The sequence below is a fragment of the Chelonia mydas genome, chromosome 3 (genome assembly GCF_015237465.2).
Source record: "Chelonia mydas isolate rCheMyd1 chromosome 3, rCheMyd1.pri.v2, whole genome shotgun sequence".
Classification (NCBI taxonomy): Eukaryota; Metazoa; Chordata; order Testudines; family Cheloniidae; genus Chelonia; species Chelonia mydas.
Window position 1 is genome coordinate 12869971 of NC_057851.1, and position 27670 is coordinate 12897640.

The 27670-nt window shown below is 43.9% G+C and overlaps 2 protein-coding genes across 4 annotated transcripts in view; one reads left to right on the top strand and one right to left on the bottom strand.

The window, feature by feature from the left end:
* Positions 1 to 1751: 1751 nt before the first annotated feature.
* Positions 1752 to 13925, bottom strand: CENPQ (centromere protein Q). Of its 2 annotated transcripts, none has more exons than XM_043542134.1 (9): positions 13791 to 13925; positions 12272 to 12418; positions 10687 to 10741; positions 9065 to 9182; positions 8510 to 8578; positions 6275 to 6404; positions 3247 to 3366; positions 2924 to 3001; positions 1752 to 2408 (listed from the first exon to the last, which is right to left on the bottom strand). In XM_043542134.1, exons 2-9 carry the CDS (start codon positions 12413 to 12415, stop codon positions 2280 to 2282), a joined length of 843 nt encoding a protein of 280 aa, XP_043398069.1. In that variant the 5' UTR covers positions 12416 to 12418; positions 13791 to 13925; the 3' UTR covers positions 1752 to 2279. The 2 variants fall into 2 exon arrangements, with proteins under 2 accessions (XP_043398069.1, XP_037749827.1); XM_037893899.2 differs by lacking the exon at positions 13791 to 13925 and adding an exon at positions 13364 to 13511.
* Positions 13926 to 14254: 329 nt separating this feature from the next.
* Positions 14255 to 27670, top strand: part of MMUT (methylmalonyl-CoA mutase) — a 36587-nt gene continuing 23171 nt past the window's right edge. Inside the window, exons 1-6 of one of the 2 annotated variants that reach the window (XM_037893895.2) lie at positions 14255 to 14606; positions 17181 to 17548; positions 19009 to 19166; positions 20894 to 21065; positions 23734 to 23982; positions 25856 to 25967. In XM_037893895.2, the coding sequence (XP_037749823.1) occupies positions 14255 to 14606; positions 17181 to 17548; positions 19009 to 19166; positions 20894 to 21065; positions 23734 to 23982; positions 25856 to 25967 (1411 nt within the window). The remainder of the gene's footprint in view (positions 14607 to 17180; positions 17549 to 19008; positions 19167 to 20893; positions 21066 to 23733; positions 23983 to 25855; positions 25968 to 27670) is intronic. The other variant, XM_043542133.1, reaches the window with a different exon arrangement.

The following is a 27670-nucleotide window of genomic DNA, read 5'->3' on the forward strand; positions in this document are numbered from 1 at the left end:
TCTTTCTCCTGCTGAGCATCTTGCTGTGCTAGCCTCTGAGATTGAAGCCCAGTGTCTGAACTCCAGGGCTAACCTCTGGATTTCCATGGCTCTATTGTGAGCAGCTTTCTCCCTGGCTGCCTCTGCTTCTTTGATCTTCATTTGAAACTCACAGTCCTTTGCCTTCTCTTCTGCTTTCAATCTGGCCAGCTCTTGTTTTGTAGCTGCCTCACTGGTAGTCATTTTCCTGCTTTCTTGTGCTAATGTCCTTTACCCGAATCAAAACAGAAAACAAACTAGTAACCACTTGGTCTGTTCTCTAGCCACCACACTTAAAATCACTACCAATGTCTCAAAGCAATCAGCTGTGCACAGATCCTGCTTGACTACACCACTGACAGGTTGGGTCACAGGGATGGTCACCTGATGTACTGAGACTACCTCTGAGCCAGTTTTTTCTGCCAGTTTGGGCCTCCAGAACCCTGCCTTGAGCCAGACAGCCAGTCTGCTCCAACACAGACCCAAGGTCTGAACCATGTGCCCCAAACCTGTAGACTTAACTGAAAACAGCTCAAGACGTGCTCCTGTCTCTAGACCCCAGACATCCAGGTCCCAATGGGATCCAAACCCCAAATAAATCCATTTTACTCTATAAAGCTTATAAAGGGTAAACTCAGATTGTCTACCCTCTATATCACAGAGAGGTATGCACAGCTGTTTGCTCCCCAGGTATTACTTACTCTGGATTAACAAACAAAAGTATAACAAGTAGGATTTAAGTGGTTCCAAGTAATGACAGACAGAACAAAGCAAGTAACCACAGTAAAACATGCTAATCTAAGCCTAATACATTTAAGAAACTGATTACAGAGATGTTCCATAAGCTTCTTTCACAGACTGGACCCTTCCTAGTCTGGGTCCAGCAATCACTTACACCCCTGTAGTTACTGTCCTTTGTTCCAGTTTCTTTCAGGCAATTCTTTGGGGGTGGAGAGGACATCTTTAAGCCAGCTGAAGACAAAATGGAGAGGCACTTTGTCATTGTGATAAATGAGGGGGGTAGCTCCCTTTTATGGACACCCTGCCAGTTAGTAGCTATAGAATCCTCCTTAGCAGATGTACCCTAATTGCCTTAACTGTAAAGGGTTAAGAGAAGCTTAACCTGAGTTGGCACCTGACCAGGGGAACCAATAGGGAGGCTGTACCCTTTCAAATTGGAAAAACTGCTGGGGGTGGAATTCTTTACCCCTCGGGCTGGAGAGAGGGGAAGGCAGCAACACGCTGTAAGTTTTAAGCCACGTATGGGAGATCATCAGCATCATACCTAGAAACTCCTCATTTGGAACCCCAGATATGTAAGTAGCACAGGAAAAGTTAAGACATTAACAAATGCATACAAGAGAGGTCAGAGCCTGGAAGGAAATGCACATTTTAGTTTGTTTTCCTTTTCCAAAACTAAAGGTTTCCTGGGAATTAATGAAATAAGAGGTGAGTACAGAACTCTGAGACTTGCACCATAAACTTTTCTTATCCCTGCCCATTTCCCAGGATAAACCTAGGCCCTACTGAACCAGATGCAAGTGCCTTTGTTATGCCGTGGACTAAGAGTGTAAGGAATACTGTCCAGCTGATCAAATGAAATGTTGATCCTTTAACTTCAGGTTCCCACATAGGTGTTTTGATTTACATTTAAAGACAGACCTAATTTTGCTTGAAAAAAGGAGTATTTATTGTGGCTTAGTAACTATTCTTTAAATAAAATATCTATTACATCATTCAACTTCAAATAGGATTTTATTTTCTCTTTAGAGTGAATGTTGAGTCCATAGAGGTACTAAATTCATATCTCTGATATGACAGACCTAATAATGAAACAATCCTAGTCTTCCAAAAGACAAGAAAAGAAACCCAGACCTTTCAATGCAATATCAGAGCTAGTGGAATCTCCCTCTAGTCAGTCAGTTCTCTGAACCACAAAAAATGTTTGAAAATGGAAAATATCAGCCATAACCCAGTTTATTAACAGACAATATATACACTATTTAAAAGTGGTCCTTCTGTGGATGAGCTAGGTTCTACATGTCTGGTTTTTACGCAAGTGAAAAAGCAGCATGTCACTAATGTCCCACTAGGCAACAATCAATATATTGTGCCAACACCTGGCTGATAAAAGATTGACTAATAGACACTTGGTGATTGCAGAAGGCAAGTCTTTAGAAGCAAAAAAAATTGTCACAGGATCAACACCTGCTGGACCATGAAATAAAGCCTGCCTCAGCATAACTTTGTGTATGCATTCCTCAAAGGGAGTCCACCTTCTCATAGGCCTGTTCAAGGAGGGTCAACATGTTCTTCATCTCAGCTGAGTGCTGGATGGTGCTTAGGTCCTTCAGAATACCTTTCTGGTCTTGGATTTTCAGAATCTCCTCCTGGAGAAGGAAGAAAGGAAGGAAAATGGAGAATGGGTGAGAGAAATACAAGACCTATCCATTTCACTTAGGGCATGTCTACAGGGAGCAACACTGCGCACTATGAGAGTGCGTTTTAGAAATCACACACCTCCCTCTCTTCCTCCCCCCCCCACCCGTTGCCCATTGCTGCTATGTGTAGACAAGCCATTAAGAGTCCAGGAGAAATTCCATCCAATAAGACTTTATTTCCAGTGCAGTCCCAACTGTCTACAAGGTGACATGAGGGTAGTGATCCTTAACACTTGGATGGAAATATCTCACAAGGGACCATTTAAAAAACCTCTCTGGGATCAGGGATAGGCAGACATTTGTTATTCAGAGTATTTTACAGACTATTCAAACGCAAACACATTGCTCTGCCCAGGAGAGGGGAAATGCTAACAATTCCCGGTAGAAAGGGCAGTGTGGTTTCTGTTGTCTCCTCCTCATTGGCTGGGAGGTCTCTGAAAATGTGGTGCCCTGTCCCTGCTCACCTGCAGCGTGGGTGCTGTCAGACTGTGCTTTGGGAGTTCTGGAAGGCTGAGGACTCCTGTACCATTTTTCTGGAACACCTAGAGAAGCAAGAAAAATAAAATGTGATCACAGATGCAAACAGATTCTTTATGTGCCACCATCCTCCTACTTTCTTAGTCCTGAAAGACAGAAATCCCTGATGTTTAGAAATCCTTGAAAATGCACACTCCTAATCCCAGGTGTGTCTCTCCTACACAAGGCCCTCTGCTGACGGATCATGTACTGGTTGGTTCCAGAAATATGCCCTCCTGGGATCAATGCAGCAAATCTTGTTATAAGATACCTTCTTAGCCTTGTCCTCAGCTTCCTCCAACCGGTTCCTGAGAGTCTGGATTTTGTCCTGCAGGCTCTGAATATTCTCATCTGTGTTCTCAGCAGTCTGCACAGCTGTTGTTATTTCTTCCTGGGTTAAAATGGAAAGAATAGAACAAATACATTTAAAACTGTTTATATGCAAAACATTGTGCTAGAGTCCCACCCAAACTGTCCCATCTTTAACTTCCCTGACAAACACGGATGCTCAAGAAAGAACACGAAATCAACAGAATTAAAGGACTGAAGTCTCTTCTACCACCTGACAGCATTTGTATGAAGCAATGAAAGAGCTCTATTACGACTTGGTCATTGATCTTTGTCTGTGAACAAGAAGCTTGGATTCAGTTCTAGCATGGAATTAAGAATCCAGTCCCACCTTCTCCCAACCCCACAGCTGCTCTTCTGTTAGACACAGCTTGACTAGATGAGCCAAATAAGCCAGATAAGCTCCTGTTAAAATACCATGATGACAACCACCTTATGCATCTACATGAACTCTTGCAGGGGAATCAGAGAGGAAGACAAATGCTCTGAGAAGTTGAAAATGATATTTTAAATAATATTTATGTAATAGAATGTCAGGTTCTACGCAGAGATGTTGAGTTCTTTTACTGACTCAATGACAGACCAGGTGGCTCCTATTCTCTCCAATTCAGAAGGTTATTTCTGCCTCCAAAAGACACTCAAAGGGGAAAATCCCTCTGAACAGCCAGCTCAGGGTTATGTTTGATGTTGCCACTTAAGTAAACCATAAGAACAAAACCCTGGAAAGGGGAAGTTTGAAGCAGATGAAGTGTGAGAGGCACAGGCATGGACTGTCACCTGCTTACGCTGTAATTTTTCTTGTCCTTCCCAGAACATGCCATATTGGATTTCTTCCATAACATAAGAAAGGATGCCTCTTGTTCCCTGCTACCCACAGGCAAGAACAGCGGAGGCAGAAATCCAATAGAAACAAGACGTGAATAACAAAATATTGTTTCAGCATCTTCAGTACTTCCTCGTCTGCCAGCAAGTTTGGTGGGATTTTGTTTTAAAACTGAACACAATGATTCTTCATGGTAGGTGGCCTTACACAGCACTTCCTGATTAACTTTCCATCAAGCACAGAGCCCTGCCTCCTTCCTGCTCTGTGGCAAATGAGCTAAAGACAGTGATTTGCTTATCTGTGGAAGTGTCAAATTGGATATAGATTGTTCCCTGTAGCATTAGAATATGGAATGATAATCCACAGCCATTTTACGACTTAGTCTAAGAAACAAAGAGGAAGCAGGAACAGGTTTTAAGGTCACCAGTTTGAGTCATAGTGGTCATTTGTGCCATCTTACTCACCACCACTATGGAGTTTCACGGGGAGAGGGGCGACACTATACAACACACTATAAATTCTGTCACCTCCTCATTACACCGTCCACTGCATCTCAGCCTCCAGAGTAACCACAGCATGAAATCTCACTGTCTAATAGAATGCTTGTGTGAAGACCTTGAAAGAATGAGGGATCTGGGTTACTAATCAGTTAGATTAGTGATCACCACCACAGAATCCAATTATGTGCCAAATTTACACCCCCGCTCCAGCAAGAAACAGGCAATGTGGTTACTTGGTAGTTTGCGTTATCCCAAACTACCATAACAAGGGGAACTGCACATCAGAGATCTGCTCAAATATTACTACCTAACCACAGAAATGTAGGGCTGGAAAGGAGGTCATTCAGTCCATCCCCTGTGCTGAGGCAAGACCAAGTACGCCTAGACCATCCCTGACAGATGTGTGTCCAACTTGTTCTTAAAAACCTCCAATGATGGGGATTCCAAACCTTCTGTTGGAAGTCTATTCTAGTGCTTAACTACACTTAGTTAGAAAGTCTTTCTTAATAGCTAACTTAAATCTCCCTTGCTGCAGATTAAACCAATTATTCTTGTTCTATCTTCAGTGGACATGGAGAACAACTGATCACTATCCTCTTCAAAACAGCCGTTAACATATTTGAAGACTTATGTCCTCCTGTCAGCCTTCTTTTCTCAAAACTAATCACATCCAGTTATTTTAACCTTTCCCGATAGGTCAGGTTTTCTAAACCTTTTATCATTTTTGCTCTGAACTGTCCCCAGTTTGTCCACATATTTCCTGAAGTGTGGCACCCACAACTGGACACAGTACTCCAACTGAGCCCTCACTAGTGCTGAGTTGAGCAGGACAACTACCTCCCATGTCTTGCAAACAACACTCTGTGATGGGGTATATCAGGCCCTTTGAGGCTCCCTGCTGGAGGCCTTATGATCCTAACCATACCCCACCACAGAAAAAGGAGCAGTGAAAGCCATGTCCTCCAAGCTATAATTTAAACAGGCCCAGAGATGAGGTGAAGATACTTAGTTCTGAGTCTTATCCCCTTCTTGGGGGCTAAGGCCACTTCCCGAGTGGCTGATGGGGGGACCTAACCCTACCCACTACTCCAGGTCCCATCTACTAGTAACCCTCTCAAAAAAGGAAATTAGGTTGATTTAGCATGATTTGTTCTTTACAAATCCATGCTGGCTATTCTTTATAACCATATTATCGTCTAGATGCCTACAAACTGACTGTTTAATAATTTGTTTCCGTATCTTTCCAGGTACGGAAGTTAGGCTGACTGGCCTAGAATTCCCTGGGTCGTCTTTGTTCCCCTTTGTACTGTGATGCACATCAGAAATTTTTTTTTAAACAAAGTGCCTGATAAAAGAGGTGAATAAGACCAGGATTGAGTGAACCTGGACTGAATTTCCTCCTCATCCCAGGAGACTGTAGTCTCTCCAGTGCACAGTTGGGATCCTTCAATGCAGCAGTGTGAAGTGAAGCTCAGGAATGAGAGAACATGCACACCTGAAGTTCCCCTCCCACCCCTAGAGTAAATGGTCCTTCCATTGAAAGGCTAGAATCTATTGGGGAGCAGAACAAGGATTTATACTTTTTTTATTCCTATCCCATACCCCCTTTGCCCCCATGTCTCCCTTACCTGCAGTAGTGCCATAGCCTCTTCATTGAATGAGAGATTCTGTTTCTCTGCCACCTTAAGACTCGGCACATTTTTCAGGTTGCTTAGCTTGCCAACAGGCACCTTCAGGGTCCTGTAACGTCTCAGAAGCCTTGATTTTATATATATATAAAAAAGCATCACGTGTTTGTTCCTTAAAATAAGGTAACCCACTAAAGACCTGTATAGGGAGACGACATGTTCATCACATACCAATCCCAGAGCTGCTCTCACTCAAGTAAAGGGCCCAAAGTGTTTAAGAAAGAAAAAAGGGAGAGTGGGCTGAAATTCTCTTTCAAGAGTGGTGTGGGTTTAGATGCCTGAGCACAGAACTAGGAGCCAGCAACTCTAGAAGTCTTATCTTGGCTATGACGGTGTTGTCTGCTGTGGTCTCACTTAATCCTTCTGGCTCAGTTTGGCATCCATAAGGTTAAGTAGGTTAGTACTATTCTCAGGTCTTTAAGATTAATTAATTTTTGTGAAGTGCTGTGGAAGTGCTTAGTGTTATTATTTATAGAACCCTGCAAATTTGTGGATATCCGCTTTATATCCATGGATGCAGTTGTGGTGTTTACCATCTTTGCAGATTGGATGCGGATCCAAATGTTTGTATCCGTGCAGGGCTCTCAGTGAGATAGGGCGCTGATGCAGATACATATAAAAGGTGGAGTGCGGATCGGATACAAGCTAATTATTGCGGATGCTGATCGGGTGTGAATGGAAATTTTTGTATCTGCGCAGGGCTCTAATTATTTAAACCACTGAAGATCAGTTTTGACACGTGAATTGATTTTTCACTGAGGATTCTGATGCTTAAAACAAGTATTCGTAATGGTTCATCCTTTAGTTTTGCTAATTCTTTGTACCTTTGCTCAGTCATCTTCTTACCATCTACTAAAGCCAAGACTCTTTTTTTGAGGGGGGAGAAGGGGGAAGAGAGAGGAGAAGGAGCTGGAATTGCTCATAAAATGTCCTTATCTTTTTAAGGCTGGATTATCGTAAGTCTTTACTGCAGTAATGTCTAATTATAAAAGTTCAGGATGGAACTCATACCCAGTGCTACAGCCCATATTCTTACAAGCATTGACCTATGTCAATAAATTATTCCCATCATAAAATATTTACATTGCGTCTCAGTAAATACAACATTAACTTGCAAATAACTAAATAGCCTTGGATTTAAGACAAACATTATAACCCCTGTCAGTTACTGGAGGTCAGAATCAATATCCTATTTAATTGTTCTTGATATAATATAAAGGTACTAGGAGCTAGGGTTATGTTGTGGCTACGCTCCTGGATATGAAACTTACTTCTAAGTACTATCTGCGCTGTTCTGATGGTTTCACCATTTAAAATAAAACTAACTAAATGCTTATGTGCAGCACTTCCTGTTTCCCAATTTGGACCCATTCATTTGAGTAACTTTATACAGTGTCCTGTGCCTTTGTTAAAGATACTACATAGACATGTCAGAGCAAGAGCTTTATACCTGTTTTCAGAAGTGGCCATTAATTTTGGAGGTGCCTTGATTTTTGGATGTCCAGTGTGAAATAGCTTGGTCTGATGTTCAGAAATGCTGAGCTCCCACAACTCCCCCTGAAGTTAATCAGAGCTGCGAGCACTCAGCACCTCCAGAAATCAGGTGATGGTGTCTCAGGTTGGTCCATCAAGTCTGGTATTGGCCTCTGGCAGTAGCCAGTAATCGCCACTTCAAAGGAAGACAAATCTTTCACAGTATAACTGGCTATCTGAGCAATGAAGTACAAGAAGGCTGCACTTTATGCCCAACACAAGATTACCCTTCTCCACGCATGCTATTAATGGTCACAGCTCTTAATAACCTGAGCGAGGGGTTTTGGTTTTTTTAAACCGCTGATGTCACAAAATGATGGTGGCTCTGAATTGCCAAATTCAATATCTCACTTTCTAATACAGTTCTAGAGCACACAGTTCATTCCAGCAGCTCTCAGGAATGCTGTCTGAGTGCCTGTTGCCTATATAAGGTGGTTAAAGGCAGGCTCTGCCACTTTGAACAAATCTTGTTCATCCACTTCAGCAAATATGCTCTTGAGATTTCCCTTTCTTGATCATACAGCAGCTTCCCTCTGATAGATTTCCTGAAGGTGACAGCTCCCGGGAGTGAAGGAACATTTCTAGGTATACATTACAAAGTCACTGAGAGCCCTTAGGTCTCTTCTCCATACCACTCATTACCTTTCCTTCAGGAGGTTGAGGTGCTTTTGAATGTCATCTTTTTCTTGTATTGATTTACTTAGAATGGATCTAGAAGGAAAAAGCAAAATGTTAATTTCTCCCACAGAACCTATATATATATATGGAACTTCCTGGAATGGAATTATATGATCAGCAATGTCACACAAGACATGACTGTCTAGCAGAGCTTCCATGAAATAATATTGCTGAACTGCAAATATAGCCGGTTATGCTGTCAGTTTACCTGGGTATGTCTATTTTTCCACTATCTATTAAATGTCTCAAGGCCTCTTTCTACCCCAGGCTGAGAACGCCTTCCAAATCTCATCTCATGCTTTCTAAATGAAGAGTTCCAGTACCAGATGGACCTGGTGTCATGTGCTATAGTGTTTTGAATCCTCAAGAACTGATTAGTTGCTCGGACACTTTCAGAATGATTTTTTTACTAGCTATTACATTAAGCCTCCTAATTAGTTGAGGAAACAATGAGATTCCTGGTCTTATGTGGTTGAAGCCTTGGCTGAGGGATGAGATGCGGTGGTGCTTGATACTTGCAATATTACTGAATCCATCATGCCTCCCAGGTGGTCGATGCTACTGGCTGGGAGTGGCTGCCATGCTGCTGTTTTGCCAGGGGCCAACTTCACCTTTTTTGTGCCCCAAGAACCTGTTTCTGTTGGTATCAGAAAGACAGAGAGAAGGAGAAACAGTCAAGATGTGACCTATCAGACTTGGATAGAAAACTTAATGGTAAATCAGTTACTTGTCTGACCCCCAAATGACTGAGCTATCAACTCAAGAGCAGATTTTCTGCCCCAAAGAAACAGCATCTCAGACCTGTCCACACTGTCAGTAGTAGTTATTTCTAAAGCACTGACAGTATGTTTGGTGATGTAAAACACACAGAAGATATGTGGTCCCTGCCCTAAGAAGCTTCCATTCTATTATGATTTCCTCCCAACATAATTGATAAAACTGGTGAAAGGATTGAGAAGTAAGCCCCTAAGAAGCTATTTTTGCTACTGGTCCATAACACATCCCCCTCCCCAGTGACACTTGAGCTAGTGACATTAGGCACTAATATATGACTGACTCAGGTTTGATTTCCAGCCCTGATTTCTAAACTGATGGATGCAGCAGAGGTTGGAAGTGCTGCAGAAATGGCATGTTCTATTTGAGAAGGAGAAGGGAATGTTTTCTGTCACTTAGCAGTGACTTCTCCAGACTGATTAAGGAGCCGTTTTAAAGGTTCTAAAAAGAATAGATTTAGATGGTAAACTCATGAGTAAGGCTACAATTTATTCACAGGTATTTTTAGTAAAAGTAATGGACAAGTCACGGGCAATAAACAAAAATTTACTGCCCGTGACCTGTCCATGACATATACTAAAAATACCGGTGACTAGATATTGGGGGGAGGGGAGAGCAGGGGAAGAGTGCTACTTGTGGGGAGGGGGTACCTGGGGCCAGTGGCTCCAAGTGCCGGAGGCCATGGAACGTGGATGCTCCGGTGGCCAGGGACCGCTGCCTAGGGCTGCGGACTGCAGTTGCTCCAGCTGGCCACCTGCCCGGGGGCCACGGCCGCTGGAGCAGTGGCTGATGTAGCTGTCCCCGGGGCCGCTCAAGCAGTGGGTGGTGTCGCTGTCCCAGGGCCACCTGAGCAGGTAGCCCTGGGGCCAGTCACACTGGCACCTGCAGAAGTGATGGAGATTGCAGAAAGTCACAGAATCCATGACTTCTGCAACCTGTGTGACAGACATGGAGACCTACTCATGAGGGCAGGGACCTTGTCTACTTCTTTGTATATTAAGTACCATGTACACAATAATCCAGTAGCCATCAAGGGATCAGGAGCAAGTTAAAATGAGGACCCTTGTGGTCCTGATAGACACACACAGGCCCCACCACAAGCACGCAACAGAAAAGAAACATACTATTTGGAAGTAAAATAATATATTTTAATAAGAACTAGAAATGCATCTTGGCTAAGATTATACAGAGGCTAATTTATTTTTTGTCAGGCACAGAAAAAAAAAAAGGCCTATTTGTAATCCTATTTTGATAAAACTTATGAGTTATTTCCTGTTCTCAGTGTTGCTTCAGAGTATGGATTTATGGGAGAAGCACTAAAATATTGATGAGATACAGACATGTACAGAAAATAAGGAAATTTGTACCTTCTGGGGACTGCTCCCTCTGTCGCTTCTCTCTCTTCTTGGCTGGCTGTGTGACCTGGTAAAAAGGAAAATTTACACCAGAGAAAGAAAGGTGTCCAGGCAATCTTCGACTTTATGACGTTTGACTTACGATGAACGGCACTTACGATGCTTCTGAAGTGACACCCTGATTGACTTATGGCAAGTGGTTTCGACTTTACGATGCTCGGTTCCACAATGGAGTGGATTGCAGTTCCGAGTTATGACGCTTCGACTGACGACACAATTTTCAGGAACCAATTGTGTCGTAAGTCCGAGGACTGCCTGTAAATGTTTTCTGGTGTATGGGACCATCCACTTGCTACCAAGGAACCACTTTGTAGTAAGGGCTGTGGAGGCATTTGCTTACATGACAATGGCCTTTTGCCACTGGTCGCCTCTCCTGTAGTAAAGGCTTGTTTTCTGGTTTGTGCAGCCATAGCCATGGAGCACACATTCTCAAATAAGAGCACATCTCTCACAAGTTCTGCAGGCCTCTTTCAGTCTTAAACAGGAGGAAGCAACTTATAACCAGACCTCTTTAACTCTCACATTACAGAAGCAAGTCTGCGGATGAGAAAATGTAGGGGCTTATTTCTCCTAATCTCTTTTCAACAGCTTTTTGGGACCGTGATGCTCATAAGGCTGATTGTGACAAGGAACATCTTTCAGATAGAAAGCTGTCTGTGTCAATCTTGTACCCTGAAGACCATGAGCCAGAAGTGATCCACTTTCTCCAAGAAATTACTGAGCTAAGATTTTATTGCTCTAATCACCTACTCCAGGGATGGCCAACCTGGGCCTGAGAAGGAGCCAGAATTTACCAATGTACATTGCCAAAGAGTCACAATAATACATCAGCAGCCCCCCATCTACTCCCCAGTGCCTGCCGGCAGCCCCCAACAATCAGCGCCTACTCCCCCCCCCCCCGCCCACCGCAATCAGCTGTTTCACGTGCACAGGAGGCTGGGGGGGGGGGGAGGGGGAAGGAGTGAAGGCATGGCAGGCTCAGGGTAAGGGGCAGGGGCCTTGGGGGAAGGGGTGGAGTGGGGGCAGGGCTTGGGGCAGAGCAGGGGGTTGAGCAGTGAGCGTCCTCCAACACACTGGAAAGTTAGCATCTCTAGTTCCAGCTCCGGAATCAGTGCCTAGGTAAGGAGCCGCATATTAACCTCTGAAGAGCTGCAGGCGGCTTTGGAGCCACAGGTTGGCCACCCCTGACGTAGTCACTAATCAGTTCTAGAATACATCCCTTTAATAGATGAATGGCCAGTTCTGTTTTGTTAAGCTATGGGACTACACTTCCCCCTCCTGGCCAATCACATAAAATTCAGACAGCTACTTCCTCCAGGCCCTGAGGATTTTTTCATGTCTTTTCCAGTCAGTCTGTGTGTTGCAGAGAGAAGAGGTGCATGCTTATCTTGAACAGAGTGGATATTTGCTCAAGTTAAGCAAATATTCAAAGAAAAGCTCTCCTCCACACACACACATTAGTAGAAGGATGGCATATTCTCTCTTCCCACTTGAATAATTTAATTTCTTTGGGCTGATTAGTCTGAAATGTAATGACCTCTTTCTCTTGTCCCCGTTTTTGTCCTCCATCTGCTTTTTTGCTGGAAGGTTCTGGGTGCTGCTGTGACTTGCTCCTCTTTTGTGCCGCTCCTTCTCTGACAGACTTCCCTGCCTTAGGGGGACGAGCACAGTGATGTTTCATGACCTTTAAAGCAGTGGGGAGAGAAGTAGAGGTCAACAGAGACAGAGATTTATAATCTATAAAGAAGTGCAAAACACACATCTATTGAACAGGAAGTCTATGTTGAATACAGCATAACCTTTTGTGTATTTGAGTGCATCGCTCCCTTGGTAAATGTCTCCAGTTGCTGCCTAATGTAGAAGCCATTGCATATTCTACATGTGCCCACAGACACCCTTGCCCCCATTACTCCCCAGACCCATTAGCCAACATTTGTTTGTTATGTGATCATAAACACCAATGTCATGCATGTTACAAAGACTATTTACATTACATCCTCCTCACACCGCTTCTCCTAGGCGGCTCCTACTGTGGCACAGGGGCTGATGCCACTTTGCCAAGGCTTCTGGCCGCAACCGTCGTGACATGGGAGGCAATGTCATGATGCTGAGTCTTGGGGCAGTGACTGTCGTGACATGATGGACAATGAGATCCTTGCAGGGGGGACTCTCATGACTTCACAGAGATCATGTCACTGCACTTTTTCGCAGCAGCTACTGTCATGACATAGAGATTATGTTCCTGCAGCGGTGACAGTCATGGCCTGGGAGAAGGTCACCGGGCTGGGTCTCCTGGCAAGGGACTGTCGTGACAGTAGGTAGGACTAATCTGAGTAATTGGGGCCCCCTTTGGGTGGGCTGAGAGAGATATGGCCATAAACATACGGTTTATGACTGGAAGGGGGAATCCCTGAGGTTATGAAAGAGACTACATCCCCCGGCATGCATCGCCACCCCTGGTCATAGAACGCTTACTCCAGTGGGCACACTGCATGCCGGGAGATGTAGTCTCGGCCACCTTAACGCTCCTTCTCACCTCATGGCTACCTGATGCTGTCGCGTTGACCAACCCCCCCCCCCGAAAAAAAAGTCCCATCGCGCGGCCCGTCACGGCCCCTCCGAGACTCACCAGTCCTCCTCAACGACCCCAGAACCAGACCAGGTGCCCGGCGGAACGCCGCCGAGCCGTTAGAAACAGCGTTCCCGCGCTGTTGCGCGCATGCGCACAGCGAAGCCAAGCCAGCGCGCCTGCGCACTCGGGGTGGTTTGGGTTTGGGGCTGACGGGCAGCAGGAGCAGGACGGGGGTTGGGGGTAAGGGCATGTCCCGACCGTGACGCCACCGGGGAGCGGGCACTGGCCGTTAAATCCCCTCCCCCACCCCCCTTTCCTTCCGCCGCGGCGGCTTGGCAGCCTCTTGTGGGCCCCCGGCCGCTGCATAACACCCCGCGACCTCCCCACGGCTGTTGTCAGCCCCCCCGGGCTGCTCGCGGGGCCCTTCGCTTTAATCCCGGGAGCCCCCTCCCCAGCTGCGCCTGCCCCACGCCCGCTAACGCACCCCAGCCCTGTCTGCCACGGCCCCGCCCGGCCGGCTGCTGTTCGCTTTGGGATCCGCCGTCAGGCCTGTCACCCCCCCGCGCCTTTTCCGCACTGCTGCCGGCTGCTGCGGGACCTGCAGCTGCGCGCCGGATTTCCCTTCCGAAGGGCCGGGCTCTGCGCTTGTCTTTACTGCATTCCCTCCTGCTGGTTTCGGGGCTGGGGGGCGTTCGTTTTACTCCCTTCATAGTTGTTCTGAGGTCGAGTGTTCCTTTGCCAGTGGTTAAAGCCGGGGAGGGGTTTCCATCCTTTGTTTCTGGCCGTGACTCGCTGTTGGAATTTAGGCAACCCACTTAACTGCTGTGTGACTCAGCTTCCCCCCACCTGAGCTCTTCCCATGAAAGACAATATGGCAATGCACAGTATTTATTTATATACTTTCAGTTTCCTCAGCTCTTCTCACATCGGTGGCCCACGCAGCAAGACATGTTGAGGGCCAAGGATGGGCTTCTGCGCCTCTGGCCACACCACTCCAAGATCATGTGGCGCTCCCTGCACCGGCAACCTCTGCATCCAGAGTGGGCTGCTATGGCTAAAAAGCAGCTGAAGGGCAAAAATCCAGAGGAATTGATATGGCACACCCCAGAAGGAATTGCCATCAAGCCTTTATACTCCAGAAGGGACACAGAAAACGTTCCTGAGGAGCTGCCAGGAGTGAAGCCTTTCACTCGGGGACCCTATCCCACTATGTATACTTACAGGCCATGGACTATCCGCCAATATGCTGGTTTCAGCACAGTGGAGGAGAGCAACAAGTTCTACAAGGACAACATCAAGGGTAAAGCTAATATTAACCTTTCTATCTCTGCCTGCATAAAGGCAGCAGCCGGGCTGCGTTCCAGGTTCAGCCTAGCAAAGATAGTGCAGAGATCCTGGAACAATTTAGTCTTGTGTCATAGCCCTATAAGGGACAAATTTGCTGTGGAAAACCTGCTAATTTTTTTTTGTCAGTTTTAGTTAAACTTTTAATATTCATTCATCCTGGCACTCTAAATTTAACTACTATACTGTGCATTTTAAATATATTTACATTAGGGATGTAAATACCGTTTTAAAAGTTAACCGTTTAAACAATTAAAAAGTTTTTTGTTTAAACGGTTAGCCGATATGGCTGGGGCTAACGGTTAAGGCGGTTAACCGGTAAAACTAATGCTTACCGGTTAATGTTTTACATCCCTAATTTACACTTTAGGAATATGCGGCGGCTTAGGTCAGAGCATAGTAGGCAACCCAGTTTCCCAGAGATGACATTTTCAGGTTTTTGAGAGCAGATTTCCCAATATTTCTTCAAAGTGTTAAATTTCCTAAGGAATCTCTTCTATACAATGAAATAATATACTGTTATAACAGTCTGGATGTCAGAAGTAATTCAGCCACTGTTGAAATGAGCCACCTGGGCTCATTCTACTACATCTGTTTTCTTGCCCGCAATACAGCCCCAAATTTTTTTGAGGAGAAGGGCAGTATAATTTTATCAGTCAAAACAATAGTGAAAGTCCCATTAACTAAAAAGTTCCAAATACAGAGTATTTATGTTTCACAACTTGTTCTTCAGAAAGGCTTTTTTGTGTAAATGTTGTCCTCAAACCATAGTTTTATCACAGAGCAAGAATATTACAAATATATTTTTATACAAGTGTTTAAGTGGGAGTCTGACCTAGTGGTTGGCAAATGAATTTGTAGTCAGGGTTTTTGGTATTCCTGTTTCTGCCATTGTCATGTCATACATTTTCTTCAGTAAGTGGGTATATTAATGCTTAACCATCTAACAGGAATGTTTAATCTTGCGTAATTATTTGGAAATACTCAGTGAAAAGTTCTGTATAATTGCACTGCATGGTGGTGGAGTGATGATACTCTCTATTTATCCACAATCCCAGAATTGCTGGATGTTTCTGCAGACATGATCAACAGTGAAAGAAGTGTCACATTTCTATCATTATGCTTCAGAGATAACATCCCCCTTAGATGAATTGGGGGCAGTTCATATCTCTATGAGAACTTAATGTTGAATCTCCTACACAAAGTGCAAGTACAGGAGGAAAAGGAATCCTCTTCTAACCTTAGTGCTTTGACATGGAGAGGTTATATACCCACGTCACTGCCACTAGTACAGTTCATGGGTTTTAGCAGCAGCTGGTAAGTGGAGAGTGTAAGATTCTGGATACAAATAGCAGTTTATATACTGGCCGCTCCATGATACTGCCTCTGTAACACCATTAAATTCCCCATTCATAAATTCTGTGGCCAGAGGAGACCACTGCCATCATCTAGTCCAGGGATTGGCAAACTTTTTGGCCTGAGGGCCACATTGGGTTTCCAGAATTGTATGGAGGGCAGGATAGGGGAGGCTGTGTCTCCCCAAACAGCCAGGTGTGGCCCGGCCCCCGCCTCCTATCAGACCCCCCTCCCCCCCTGCTTCTTGCCCCCTGACAGCTCCCCCGGGACTCCTGCCCCATCTAACCTCCCTGTCCCCTGATGCCACCCCCCCCCCGGGACTTCTGCCCCATTCACTGCCCCCTGCTCTCTGTCCCCTGCCGCCCCATCCAAGCCCCCCCCCCCCCCCCATTCCTGACTGCCCACCCGGGACCACTCTCCCATCCAACCCCTCTGACTGTCCCGACCCCTATCCACACACCTGCCCCCTACCCACCACCCTGAACTGCCCTGCCCTCTAGCCAATACCCCCTGCCCCCTTACCACGCTGCCTGGAGCATCGGTGGCTGGCAATGCTACAGGTGCGCCGCCCAGAGCACCGGGTCAGGCCATGGCTCTGCAACTGCGCTTCCAGGCTGCCTAGAGCATTGCGCCAGCAGCGCAGTGAGCTGAGGCTGTGGGGGAAGGGGAACAGCAGGGGAGGGGCTGGGGACTAGCCTTCTGGGCCAGGAGCTCAGGGACTGGGGCAGGAGGGTCCCACAGGCCAGATGTGGCCCGCGGTCCGTAGTTTGCCCCCCCTCTGATCTAGTCTGACCTCCTACATAACACACATGACATGACGCCCCACTACAGAGCTTGTTTCTGCTGCCCAGTGGCAGCTCCACTACGTTTTGGGCCTTTTATTCCTTACTTGGTGCCAGCAATTGGCCCTAAAAGCTATTTTTTCATTCTCTGACCACAGATTCAGAGCTGCATTGATGCACATTGAAAACAGAATTATCTTTACCACAGTAAGAGTTAGAAACTTTTTTTGAATGAAAGTTTAAATTCCACAGAAACTAATAGACCTCCAGAGAAGTTTGAAGATAGCCTGTGACACCACAAATTGGATCAGTTGAGACCTTGACTACATAAAATAAAGTTAATTACAATTCCTAAAGCAAACCTGTTTTACTGTTTGTTTTCATGAACCTAGCTGGACAGCAAGGATTGTCAGTTGCCTTTGATCTGGCAACCCACCGTGGCTATGATTCAGACAATCCACGAGTCCGTGGTGATGTTGGAATGGCTGGAGTTGCCATTGATACGGTGGAAGACACCAAGATCCTTTTTGATGGAATTCCTTTAGAGAAAATGTCAGTTTCCATGACAATGAATGGTGCAGTAATTCCTGTCTTGGCCACGTTCATCGTAACTGGGGAAGAACAAGGAGTGCCTCAAGCCAAGCTTACTGGGACAATCCAGAATGATATACTCAAGGAGTTCATGGTTCGAAATACATACATTTTCCCTCCAGAACCATCAATGAGGATCATTGCTGACATCTTCCAGTACACATCAAAGGTATTCTTTTAATTCGCTTCTGTTATATTATTTATGCAGTGCCCAAATGTGCACAAGACGCTTTACAGAACAAAGAAAAAGATACCGGGGTAGCTAGTAACAAACAATGCAGGATGGGAAGTATAAGGATTACAATAATAAGATCATATGGCAATGGGGTATGTACATCTTGATCATTTGGGGAAAATTAGATATTAATCGCTGTCTGTAGACAGCAAGGAAGAAATGAGATTTAGGAAGGATGTGCATGGTACACTGGAGAAAGCTTGACAAATGGGGATTGGCAGGTTGTTTTGTGCGTAGAGGTCAGCATGGAAGAAGACAAAGGTAGGAGACAAGGGAAGGCTGGGCCAGAGTGCTGCAGAGTCTTGAATACAAGCAGAAGTTTGATATTTTTGAAATGCAGGACAAGGGGGAGCCAGTGGAGGGATTAAAAAAGAGTGGTTTTAATGTTGGCTGCGGAAGACTATTTTGGCTGTAGCATTTTAGATAGGTTTGAGGGGGACAGTGTGACCATCAAGGAGACCAGAGGATGAGGTTTTAGTAATCGTGGTGGGAGATAATTGAAGCTCAAACAACTAATTAGCTGTTGGGGCAGAAAAGTAGAAACAAACTGGCTATATTAAGGAGGAAAAGCAGCAGAATATCAAGGTGATGAGTAGAGTATAAATGTCTAAGTAGAAGACTTTGGCCAGAAACAAGTTTACTTTTGATTTGTAATTTACAATGAATGGGGTTGTCTTTAAACATTATGGGCTAGATTTATAAAAGAACTTAGGCACCAACTTGCCACTTCAGCCACCTAAATCCCAGAATCAGTCCCCACTGGGATTCACAAAGGCCCTGCTCAGCTATCCCTGAGCCCTGTAGGCCCTTAAACTTGTGCAGCACCTTAGTTTTGCAGTAAATGTTCCCTAGGTGCCTGTTTCTGCTTTTGCCAATGCTGTTCCATGCCAGTCAGCTGAATTTGTAATCCCCACAGCGATGAAGTAGCAGATCAAAGGTATTCCTCAACCTATTTTGCCTTTGGGCCTGATCCAGTAAGCATGCTTAGCACTCATTTACCGGGTCAGGGCCCTACAGACAAACTTACATAAAATGGCGATGGGTGAGGAGGAGTAGGACCTCCCTCATAATTTTTAGCTCAATCATTAGGATACTCACTTGGGATGTGGCAGACCCCTGGTTCAAGTCCGCAGTCCACCTGAGTGGGAAAAGGAATTTGAACAGGATCTGCCACCTTTCTGGTGAGTGCCTAGCCAAATGTTGAAGCTGTTCCACTGTGGATCAATAACAAAAGAATGGTTGCACCAAAGAGAGAGCAAGGATGGGAATGGCTCTGTAGCCTGGTGGTTAGAGCACTCGCCATCATCGTGCCTAAGTTTCTTTGCGAATCTAGCCCTAATAGGACAATTATCTGATTCTGCCCTCCCTGCAATATTGCTTTTTTGTTGACACAGAACATGCCAAAATTTAATTCCATTTCAATCAGTGGGTACCATATGCAGGAGGCAGGAGCTGATGCCATATTGGAATTAGCTTATACTATAGCTGATGGATTGGAGTACTGCAGAACTGGACTCCAAGCTGGTCTTACCATTGATGAATTTGCACCAAGGTAGGTAAAACAAATTCACAAGTACTTAGCTGATTTTTGGAAAATGAATAGAAACTCTAGGTTTTAATTTCACGTTTGGACTCTGACATTCCAAACTGTGCTAGTAACAAAGATGATTTCCATGTCACAGGCTGACTTTTTAACTAGCATAAGATTGCAGTAGCAAGGAGTGAGATCTGGTACGCCAGACACTGAGGTTTAATCAACAGGTATTGCAGCCCTCTGGTGTCTTTTCATATTGTAGTTTTATTTATGCCTCTTTATATTCAACCAACAAAACACTGTTTGAAATGTTCTTAAAAATTCTATTAATATCACAAGAGAATTCACATAACTGAGGGCATGCCTAGGTATCAATTTTCTTTAGTAGTAATAATTTGAATTGGCTCCAAGGATTTTGTTCAACTCTACATGCTGTCAGACTGACACCAGAATCACAAGTCCTGATCATAACTGCAGATTATGAAAAGTTACAAATAGAGATGGCGTTGTGTAGACGAACCAGTCTATGTCCTGACAGGTATCCAATATTAAATTAATGTAACACTTGAGGTTAATCAGAAGGCCCAGAAGAAGCATATTCAATGTGTGTTTGTGACTTCCATTAATTCTAATTGGAGTTAGACTCTCACTGAATTGGGAAATAGATTCTTAAACCTTTGGATAGTAGACTCTGCATGCTGAATGAACTCAAAGATCAGGACTTACAGTGAGCTGTAATGTCTCTTTTGTGTGAAGTAAGTTCTCCAGTCCCCACATTTGTATATTTAGACAGGTTTTATTTAATTGTGTTTCAGTTGCCATATTAGTGTCTCTTGAAAATTAAGACCTTCATCCACTGACAGACACAGCAACTGTGTAAACTTCCCTTCATTGCCCTGTCAGAATGCCTGAAACCTGATTCGAAGAGAGCACTTTTAGGGTCGAGAGGGTAACTCTTTGTGCCAGCTGCATCCTTGACACTTCTGAAACTTTCATGACAATGCATTGTATTTCTTTTCTCTCAAAATCATAGAATCATAGAATATCAGGGTTGGAAGGGACCTCAGGAGGTCATCTAGTCCAACCCCCTGCTCAAAGCAGGACCAATCCCCAATTAAATCATCCCAGCCAATCCTTACTAGCATTAAGTCTCTGTGCCACCCTGTGAAGTAGGTAATTACTATTTATTTTGACAGGCGTCAGAGTAGCAGCTGTGTTAGTCTGTATTCTCAAAAAGAAAAGGAGTACTTGTGGCACCTTAGAGACTAACCAATTTATTTGAGCATAAGCTTTCGTGAGCTACAGCTCACTTCATTGGATGCATACTGTGGAAAGTGTAGAAGATCTTTTTATATACACACAAAGCATGAAAAAATACCTCCTCCCACCCCACTCTCCTGCTGGTAATAGCTTATCTAAAGTGGTCACTCTCCCCACTTTAGATAAGCTATTACCAGCAGGAGAGTGGGGTGGGAGGAGGTATTTTTTCATGCTTTGTGTGTATATAAAAAGATCTTCTGCAGTTTCCACAGTATGCATCCGATGAAGTGAGCTGTAGCTCACGAAAGCTTATGCTCAAATAAATTGGTTAGTCTCTAAGGTGCTACAAGTACTCCTTTTCTTTTTAGGGCTAGATGGTGATCCTAGAGACTGCTCTTCTTCCTCGATAAAAATGGAGAATTCTGGGAACTATATTCTTCATTATCCTATACAATTAAAGTCCTGGACATGTGTTCTTATTGCAGACTGTCTTTCTTCTGGGGAATTGGTATGAACTTCTACATGGAAATAGCTAAGCTAAGAGCTGGGCGACGGCTTTGGGCTCAATTAATAGAGAAAATGTTTCAGCCCAAAGAACCCAAATCTCTTCTTCTAAGAGCTCATTGTCAGACCTCAGGATGGTCCCTTACCGAGCAGGTTGGATTTTGAATTTTAAATGCTTTTCTACAAATGTGATCTTCTTAGGAGTAAATCTGTTCTACTGATTCATACATACTAATACAGTAAAAGCTTTTTTTATTTAGCATGTTGGGGAAATAGAGGGTGCCAGTAAGTGAAAAATGTCAGTTAACTAAGAGGGAGTTTGGGTGCGGGAGGAGGTGTGGGGTGCCGGATCTGGGGGGAGCTCACCTCGGGCGGCTCCCCAGAAATGGTGACCTGTCCCTGCTGTTCCTAGTCGGAGGCACAGCAGGCAGCTGTGCGCACTGCCTCCACCCACAGGCGCCGCCCCCACAGCTTCCATTGGCTGCAGTTCTCGAGCAATGGGAGCTGCAGAGCCGGTGCTCGGGGCTGCCTACCCATGCCTCTGCCTAGGAACAGCAGGGACAGGCCGCCACTTGGTGGAGCCAGCCAAGGTGAGCACCCCCTGGGTCTGGTATCCCGCACCCTCTCCTGCGCCCAACCCCTTCCCCTGAACCTCCTCCCACACCCAAGCTCCCTTCCAGAGTCCATGCCCCTCCCCACGCCCGCACTCCAAACCCCTCGTGGCCATCCCTCCGCCTAGGAGAAGCAGGGACATGCTGCTTCTGGGGAGCCACGCGGAGCCAGGTAGGGGGCCTGCCGGCCCCGCACCAACTGGACTATAAACTGAACTTTCTATGAAGATTAGAAATGCCGGTTTATAGAGCTTTCTGGTTGGTACAGGTCTGGATAACACAGCTTTTACTGTATGCCTGCCCGTCTGATGCTTTGAGACAAGCAGTGTAGCCGATCTAATAGCTTTGGGGCTCTGTGATGTCCTCATTTACATGCTGCCCAGGATGACTTTGTGACTAAGTTAAAAGAGATCAGACTAAAACATTTCTCATTTAAAAATCTGTATTTCTTTCATCTGGAAATGTTTTGTATCTGACATCATGTCCATATCCAAATCAGAAATTTAAGGGGCAGCGTCAACAAAATATGCTGACTCAGCTAATATGATGCAGCCCCGCAAAAAAATGAGACGCCACAGATGAATTCAGAACTTAAATCAACTCCAGTCACAGGTTAAACTAGTGACAACTGCATACTATGGTGACTGATTATCCTACTGGTTAGATAGAATAGAAACTATTGTTTGAATATTGGCCAAGTGTTACTGGAGCGCAGATTTACAAACCCTTCCCACAGCCTGTTCTGCACAGTAATGTCCATGTTTGTGAATGGGCAGAATGTAAGGGCTTTGTCTAAACAAGACGTGATCCAGCATATATTAGATATACCTGTTCCCAGTTGATTTGAGCTAAACCAAAATAAGTCATTCATACACAACCTTTTTGCACTGGTTTAACTATATCATTTTCTTTTAAAACTACTTAAACTTTCTTGTGTGAATGAGCCTGAAGAGAAGTTCAGCTGCCCTGAATATGGCCATGTATGTTTCACATTTGTTATGTACGAGAAATGTACAGACTTCCTCCTGGGGCAGATATTTTGTGAAAAGAAGTGCCCTAATGAGCAAATAAATTAATCCTAATTTCATGCCTAAAGTGTACTTTTTTTTTTCTGGGCTTTCCTGTTTGCTTTCCATCTTGGCATCCTCCCTTAATTGTTTCTTTAGTCTTTCCAGTCCCATTTGCTAAAGAGAGGAAAATCCTTCTGTACAAAATCGGAATTCATTTTTTGTAGTTTTGTCTAAATCTAATCATTCTACCGTCCCCTCAGATCACCTCAGTATGTGTATTATCTGTGGAGAAGTAGAGCTGTGCCTGGTTTTTAAATGAGTTATGTATGTGGAGCTTGATAAACTGAACTGAGAAATGTCGTTTTTATTAATTCTGTAGTATTTGTATAATTTTATTTGCACAAGTTAATGAGTTCCTTGCATTCATCGTACTAATATGAGCATTCTGTGGCGGCTAATTCAACACAATCTTTTCAAAATCCTGTTGCTGTCACTTTTCCAAATGAAAAAGTAACATAGCCTTTTTTGTGATATGCATAAATGTATTCTCCGTCTAAATTATTACTCTAAACAAAATGAAAAAGTGATATTTAGATTAAAAGCTTTCAACAGGTTCTAAAGCAGTCAAAAAAAAACAAAACAGTAAGGGATAGTGTGTAGAGCAAAGAACTTGGAGGGAGGGTTGGGAAGGAGGGAGGGTTGGAATTGCTTGGATTCTTTTTCCAGCTCTTGGTGTATGACCTTGCACAAATCATTTATTTTTCTGTAAAATAAGTATAATAAAAGAGCGGCTTTATTAACTGACTTAAAGCAGTGGCTTTTTTAGGCCCTCTGATAAAAGGTGCTGAATAAGTACAAACAGTGAATCCACCTAGAAATGTGAAATCAAAAACTGTCTGATCATTTGTATGACAAACCTATGAGATGCCACGAGGGATTAGAAGGATATTGTTTTATTTACTTGGCCAGTACCTTTATAATTTGGATGTTTTTGTGGATCTTCATCTTTCAGTAGAAGGTTCCTTATATGTATCAACTTTTCTTTTTCTAATTTGGCTGGTTTTTGTATCATATAAATTTTTATGATCCAGTTATACCAAAAACCTAACACTTTTTTCAATCCATTTGTTTGAAGATAAAATAACCATCTCGGTTTCATGGCAGCCACTTCATGCTTCAGAGATTTCCTTTTGCTTTTAGGATCCCTACAACAATGTTATCCGTACTGCAGTTGAAGCAATGGCAGCCGTGTTTGGAGGTACTCAGTCTTTGCATACAAATTCATTTGATGAAGCCTTGGGTTTGCCTACAGTGAAAAGTGCTCGCATTGCTCGGAATACCCAGATTATTATACAGGAGGAGTCTGGCATTCCTAAAGTGGCAGATCCATGGGGGGGTTCCTACTTGATGGAATCCCTTACCAATGATGTCTGTGAGGCCGCTTTAAAGGTCAGTTGTGCTGCGGGGTTTTTTAATTACAGGGCACTGACTGTTTTTTAAGAAATGCCTTTTAAGCAGCTATTTGGTGTGAGAGTAGATTCTTAAAAGGGAACAGTGTATTGCATTTATTTTTAAGTTCCCTACCATTAAAGTCCAAATCCAGCAAAGCATGTTACGCATGAGTATAGCTTTAAACATGCATAGTCCCATTGAAGTGAGTAGGACTACTCACTGTCTAGCGTTACAGATGTATTTTAAGTGGTTTTATAGAATCATAGGACTAGAAGGGACCTTGAGAGGTCATCTGGTCTAGTCCCCTGCACTCATGGCAGGGCGAAGTATTATCTAGAGCATTCCTGACGGGTGTTTGTCTAACCTGCTCTTAAAAATCCCCAATCATGGTGGTTCCATAACCTCCCTAGGCAATTTATTCCAGTGCTTAACCACCCTGACAGGAGGTTTTTTCCTTGTGTCCAACCTAAACCTCCCTTGCTGCAGTTCAAGCCCATTGCTTCTTGTCCTATCCTCAGAGGTTAAGAAGAACAATTCTTCTCCCTCTTCCTTGTAACAACCTTTTATGTACTTGAAAACCACTATCACAACCCCTTTCAGTCTTCTCTTTTCCAGACTAAACAAACCCAATTTTTCCAATCTTCCCTCATGGGTCATGTTTTCTAGACCTTTAATTATTTTTGTTGCTCTTATCTGGACTTTCTCTAATTTGTCTACATCTTTCCTGAAATGTGGCTCCCAGAACTGGACACAATATTCCAGTTGGGGCCTAATCAGCACAGGGTAGAGCAGAAGCATTACTTCTCGTTTCTTGCTTACAACACTCCTGCTAATACAGGAGTTTGCTAGGTTAAGGCCTAGGAGAATACAGTACATATTTGGAATTAAACACATTCTAAAGGGAAATATTTCCACACTGGACAAATGAGCCAGACCTGTTAAGTCTGGAGACTTCTGATTTTTGGTGCCCTCTAATAGGATCCTGATTGGGTGCTTGCATCTCCCAGGGAAACTCAATGGGAAATGAAGGTGAGATGTTCCACCCATGTGCGCACCTAAGCGTCTACAATCTCAACAAAGGTGCTGCAGTCTATAGATTGCAGCAATCTACCTGAGACTGTAAGGATTAGAACTGTTTTTGGTACAGCATCTCTTCCCCTCCCCACACACTTCATGCCAGAAGACCTCAGGGGGTGTATTGTGGAAGAGCATCTTAAACACCCTGTGTGTAACAGGTTGGGGGTTTATGGAGTGGGAGCTAAGGCTGTGGGGAGAGGAGCAGCAGGACACAGCCTGCAGCAATAGCAGAGCAAGACTTGAAGATAACGTGATACAAATAACCGTCGTTCTAGCATGGACATGAGTAACTTTACTTGCATAAGTAGTTCTACTGATGTCAATGGGACTACTCACATGAGTAAAGTTATAAGTATAACCATTTGCAAGTTTGGGGCTTTAGACCTTAATTCTGCAACAGTCTCCACATGAGGGGATCATAGGACTCCGTACAGAGCCCCATTAAAGTCAGTGTGGCTCTGCATGGGTACAGAAGTCTGCCCAAGAAGAGTTAGTTGCAGGATGTGGGACTCAAATTGGATACCATTCAAGAGCAGAGGTGAAGGAGCAGGAAATCTGTTTATTTGCTTTGTAAAATAACATTCATTAATACGCTGTGTTTTCTTTCTGTGTGTAAAGTAAGAAAGCTAAATTATACAAATATAGGTAGATAGAAAATAAATTATTAATTTAAAGCATGAGACTTTTAGGTAATTGTACTAATAAGGATTTAGATAATACTGACTGTAAAAAGTGGGTTTCATGAATCTTGCTACTAACCATTCTCTTAATTTATTCTTGTTACCTTTCTTAGCTTATTAATGAGATTGAAGAAATGGGTGGAATGGCCAAAGCTGTAGCTGAGGGAATTCCCAAACTCCGGATTGAAGAATGTGCTGCCCGACGACAAGCCAGGATCGATTCTGGTAAGGGCAGAGAGTGGGGGGGGAGAGAGAACTTAACTCCGGAGGTACTGTTTTAAAATGTTTTTTTTTTTGTTTGGAGATCTGAGCTTTAAACAGTGTTCTAATTCATTTTCACTTCTTAGACTAGGGATAATGGTATTAAATTAATAAAATGAGAAATTTTAGGTTGAATATCAGTGAAAACTTCCTGAGAAGGGTCTATTAGTCTGTGAAATAGTCTCCCACAGGAAGTGGTGAAAGCCAGATTGCTTGACACATTTAAAACTAGGTTAGACAAAGCTTTAGACCACATGGTGAAGGAATATCCTACAATGAGTAGCAATGAACTTGCCTGAATTCTGTAATAGTGTATCTTCAAATCATGGCTATTGAAGTAAAAATATAACCTCCAGCAGATGTCATTAATGAATGTGGCTGGCAAAATTTCTATCTGAGCTCTAAGCAACTTTTGTTCTCTTACAACAATGGCCAAACTCCCATTGACTTGGATTGGAGGAAGATCCGGCCCTTTGCTATATGTCTACTTTCCATTTTCTTAATCTCATTTCAAATATTAAAAAAATAGAAACGGTACAGAAACCACCAAATAAAGGAGCTTTATTATATGATCTCTTTTATTTGGAAAATACATTTAAAGGAGATCTTTAATTCAGAGTAGTAAGGAACAACAAACAGAGGTTCTGTCTTTTTTTTTTTTTTTTTTTTTTTTTTTCTCCCAAGATGAATTTATTTTTAAATGGTGGTTATAGTCTTTTAGTTAATGTGAGGCAGTTAATGTTAGTCGACTTTGGAAACACAACCTGTTATAAAACCCCAGTCAGCTAAAAATAGAATGTTAAATTGTTTGGTCATACATTGTAGTTTTTGAGGAAACTGAGATTTAAAGCATCTTCACATTATTTGTCAAAGACTAGGACTTTGATTTAGAGATGAAAGTTTCCACACCCATCCTACTTAGCAATCCAGTCCCCCCCCCCCCGCCCATCCTTTTTCCAATTTTTAAAAAATCATGTGTGTGTCTATACTAAAATTGGTCAAAGTCTTCATAAGTGCACAACTTTTGCAGGCAAAACAGAGGAATCTTATGGACCCCCCAGAAAGTGTTCACATGCACTGTAGGCCACAGTCTGAGAACTTCTGCTCAGTAGTAACTTAAGATGTATATAGAACAGGGGTGGCCAACTTTTACCATTAAAGTGCAGCTCACAGAGCCCCTCTCCTCCGCCCCCCCCTTCCATATTCCACCTACCAGACTGGGGTGGTGGGGGGACCGTGGGACCTCTGCCTTACAATGGGGTGGTGGGGTATGGTGGCTTCTGTCCAGCGGGGAGTGGGGGCTCTCAGGGTGCGCCTTGGCTCTCAAACTTCTCAAGACTGTCCTGTGCAGCTCGGAAGATCAGTAAGTTTGGCCATCCCTGATATAGAGGTTGGCAACATCGTGCGAAGGATGTAGTGAACTTGTGACCTTGCATTGCCACACATTTTTTGCAAATACCAATTTGAATTAATAGAATCATAGAAATGTAGTGCTGGAAGGGACCTCAAGAGGTCATCTAGTGCATCTCCCCACACTGAAGCAGGTTTAAGTAGACCAAGACTATCTCTGACAGACAAAGGTTTGTCTAACCTGTTCTTAAACACCTCCAATATCTCCACAAACTCAGGGAAGCTGTTCAGTGCTTAACTGTCCTTTATGGTTAGAA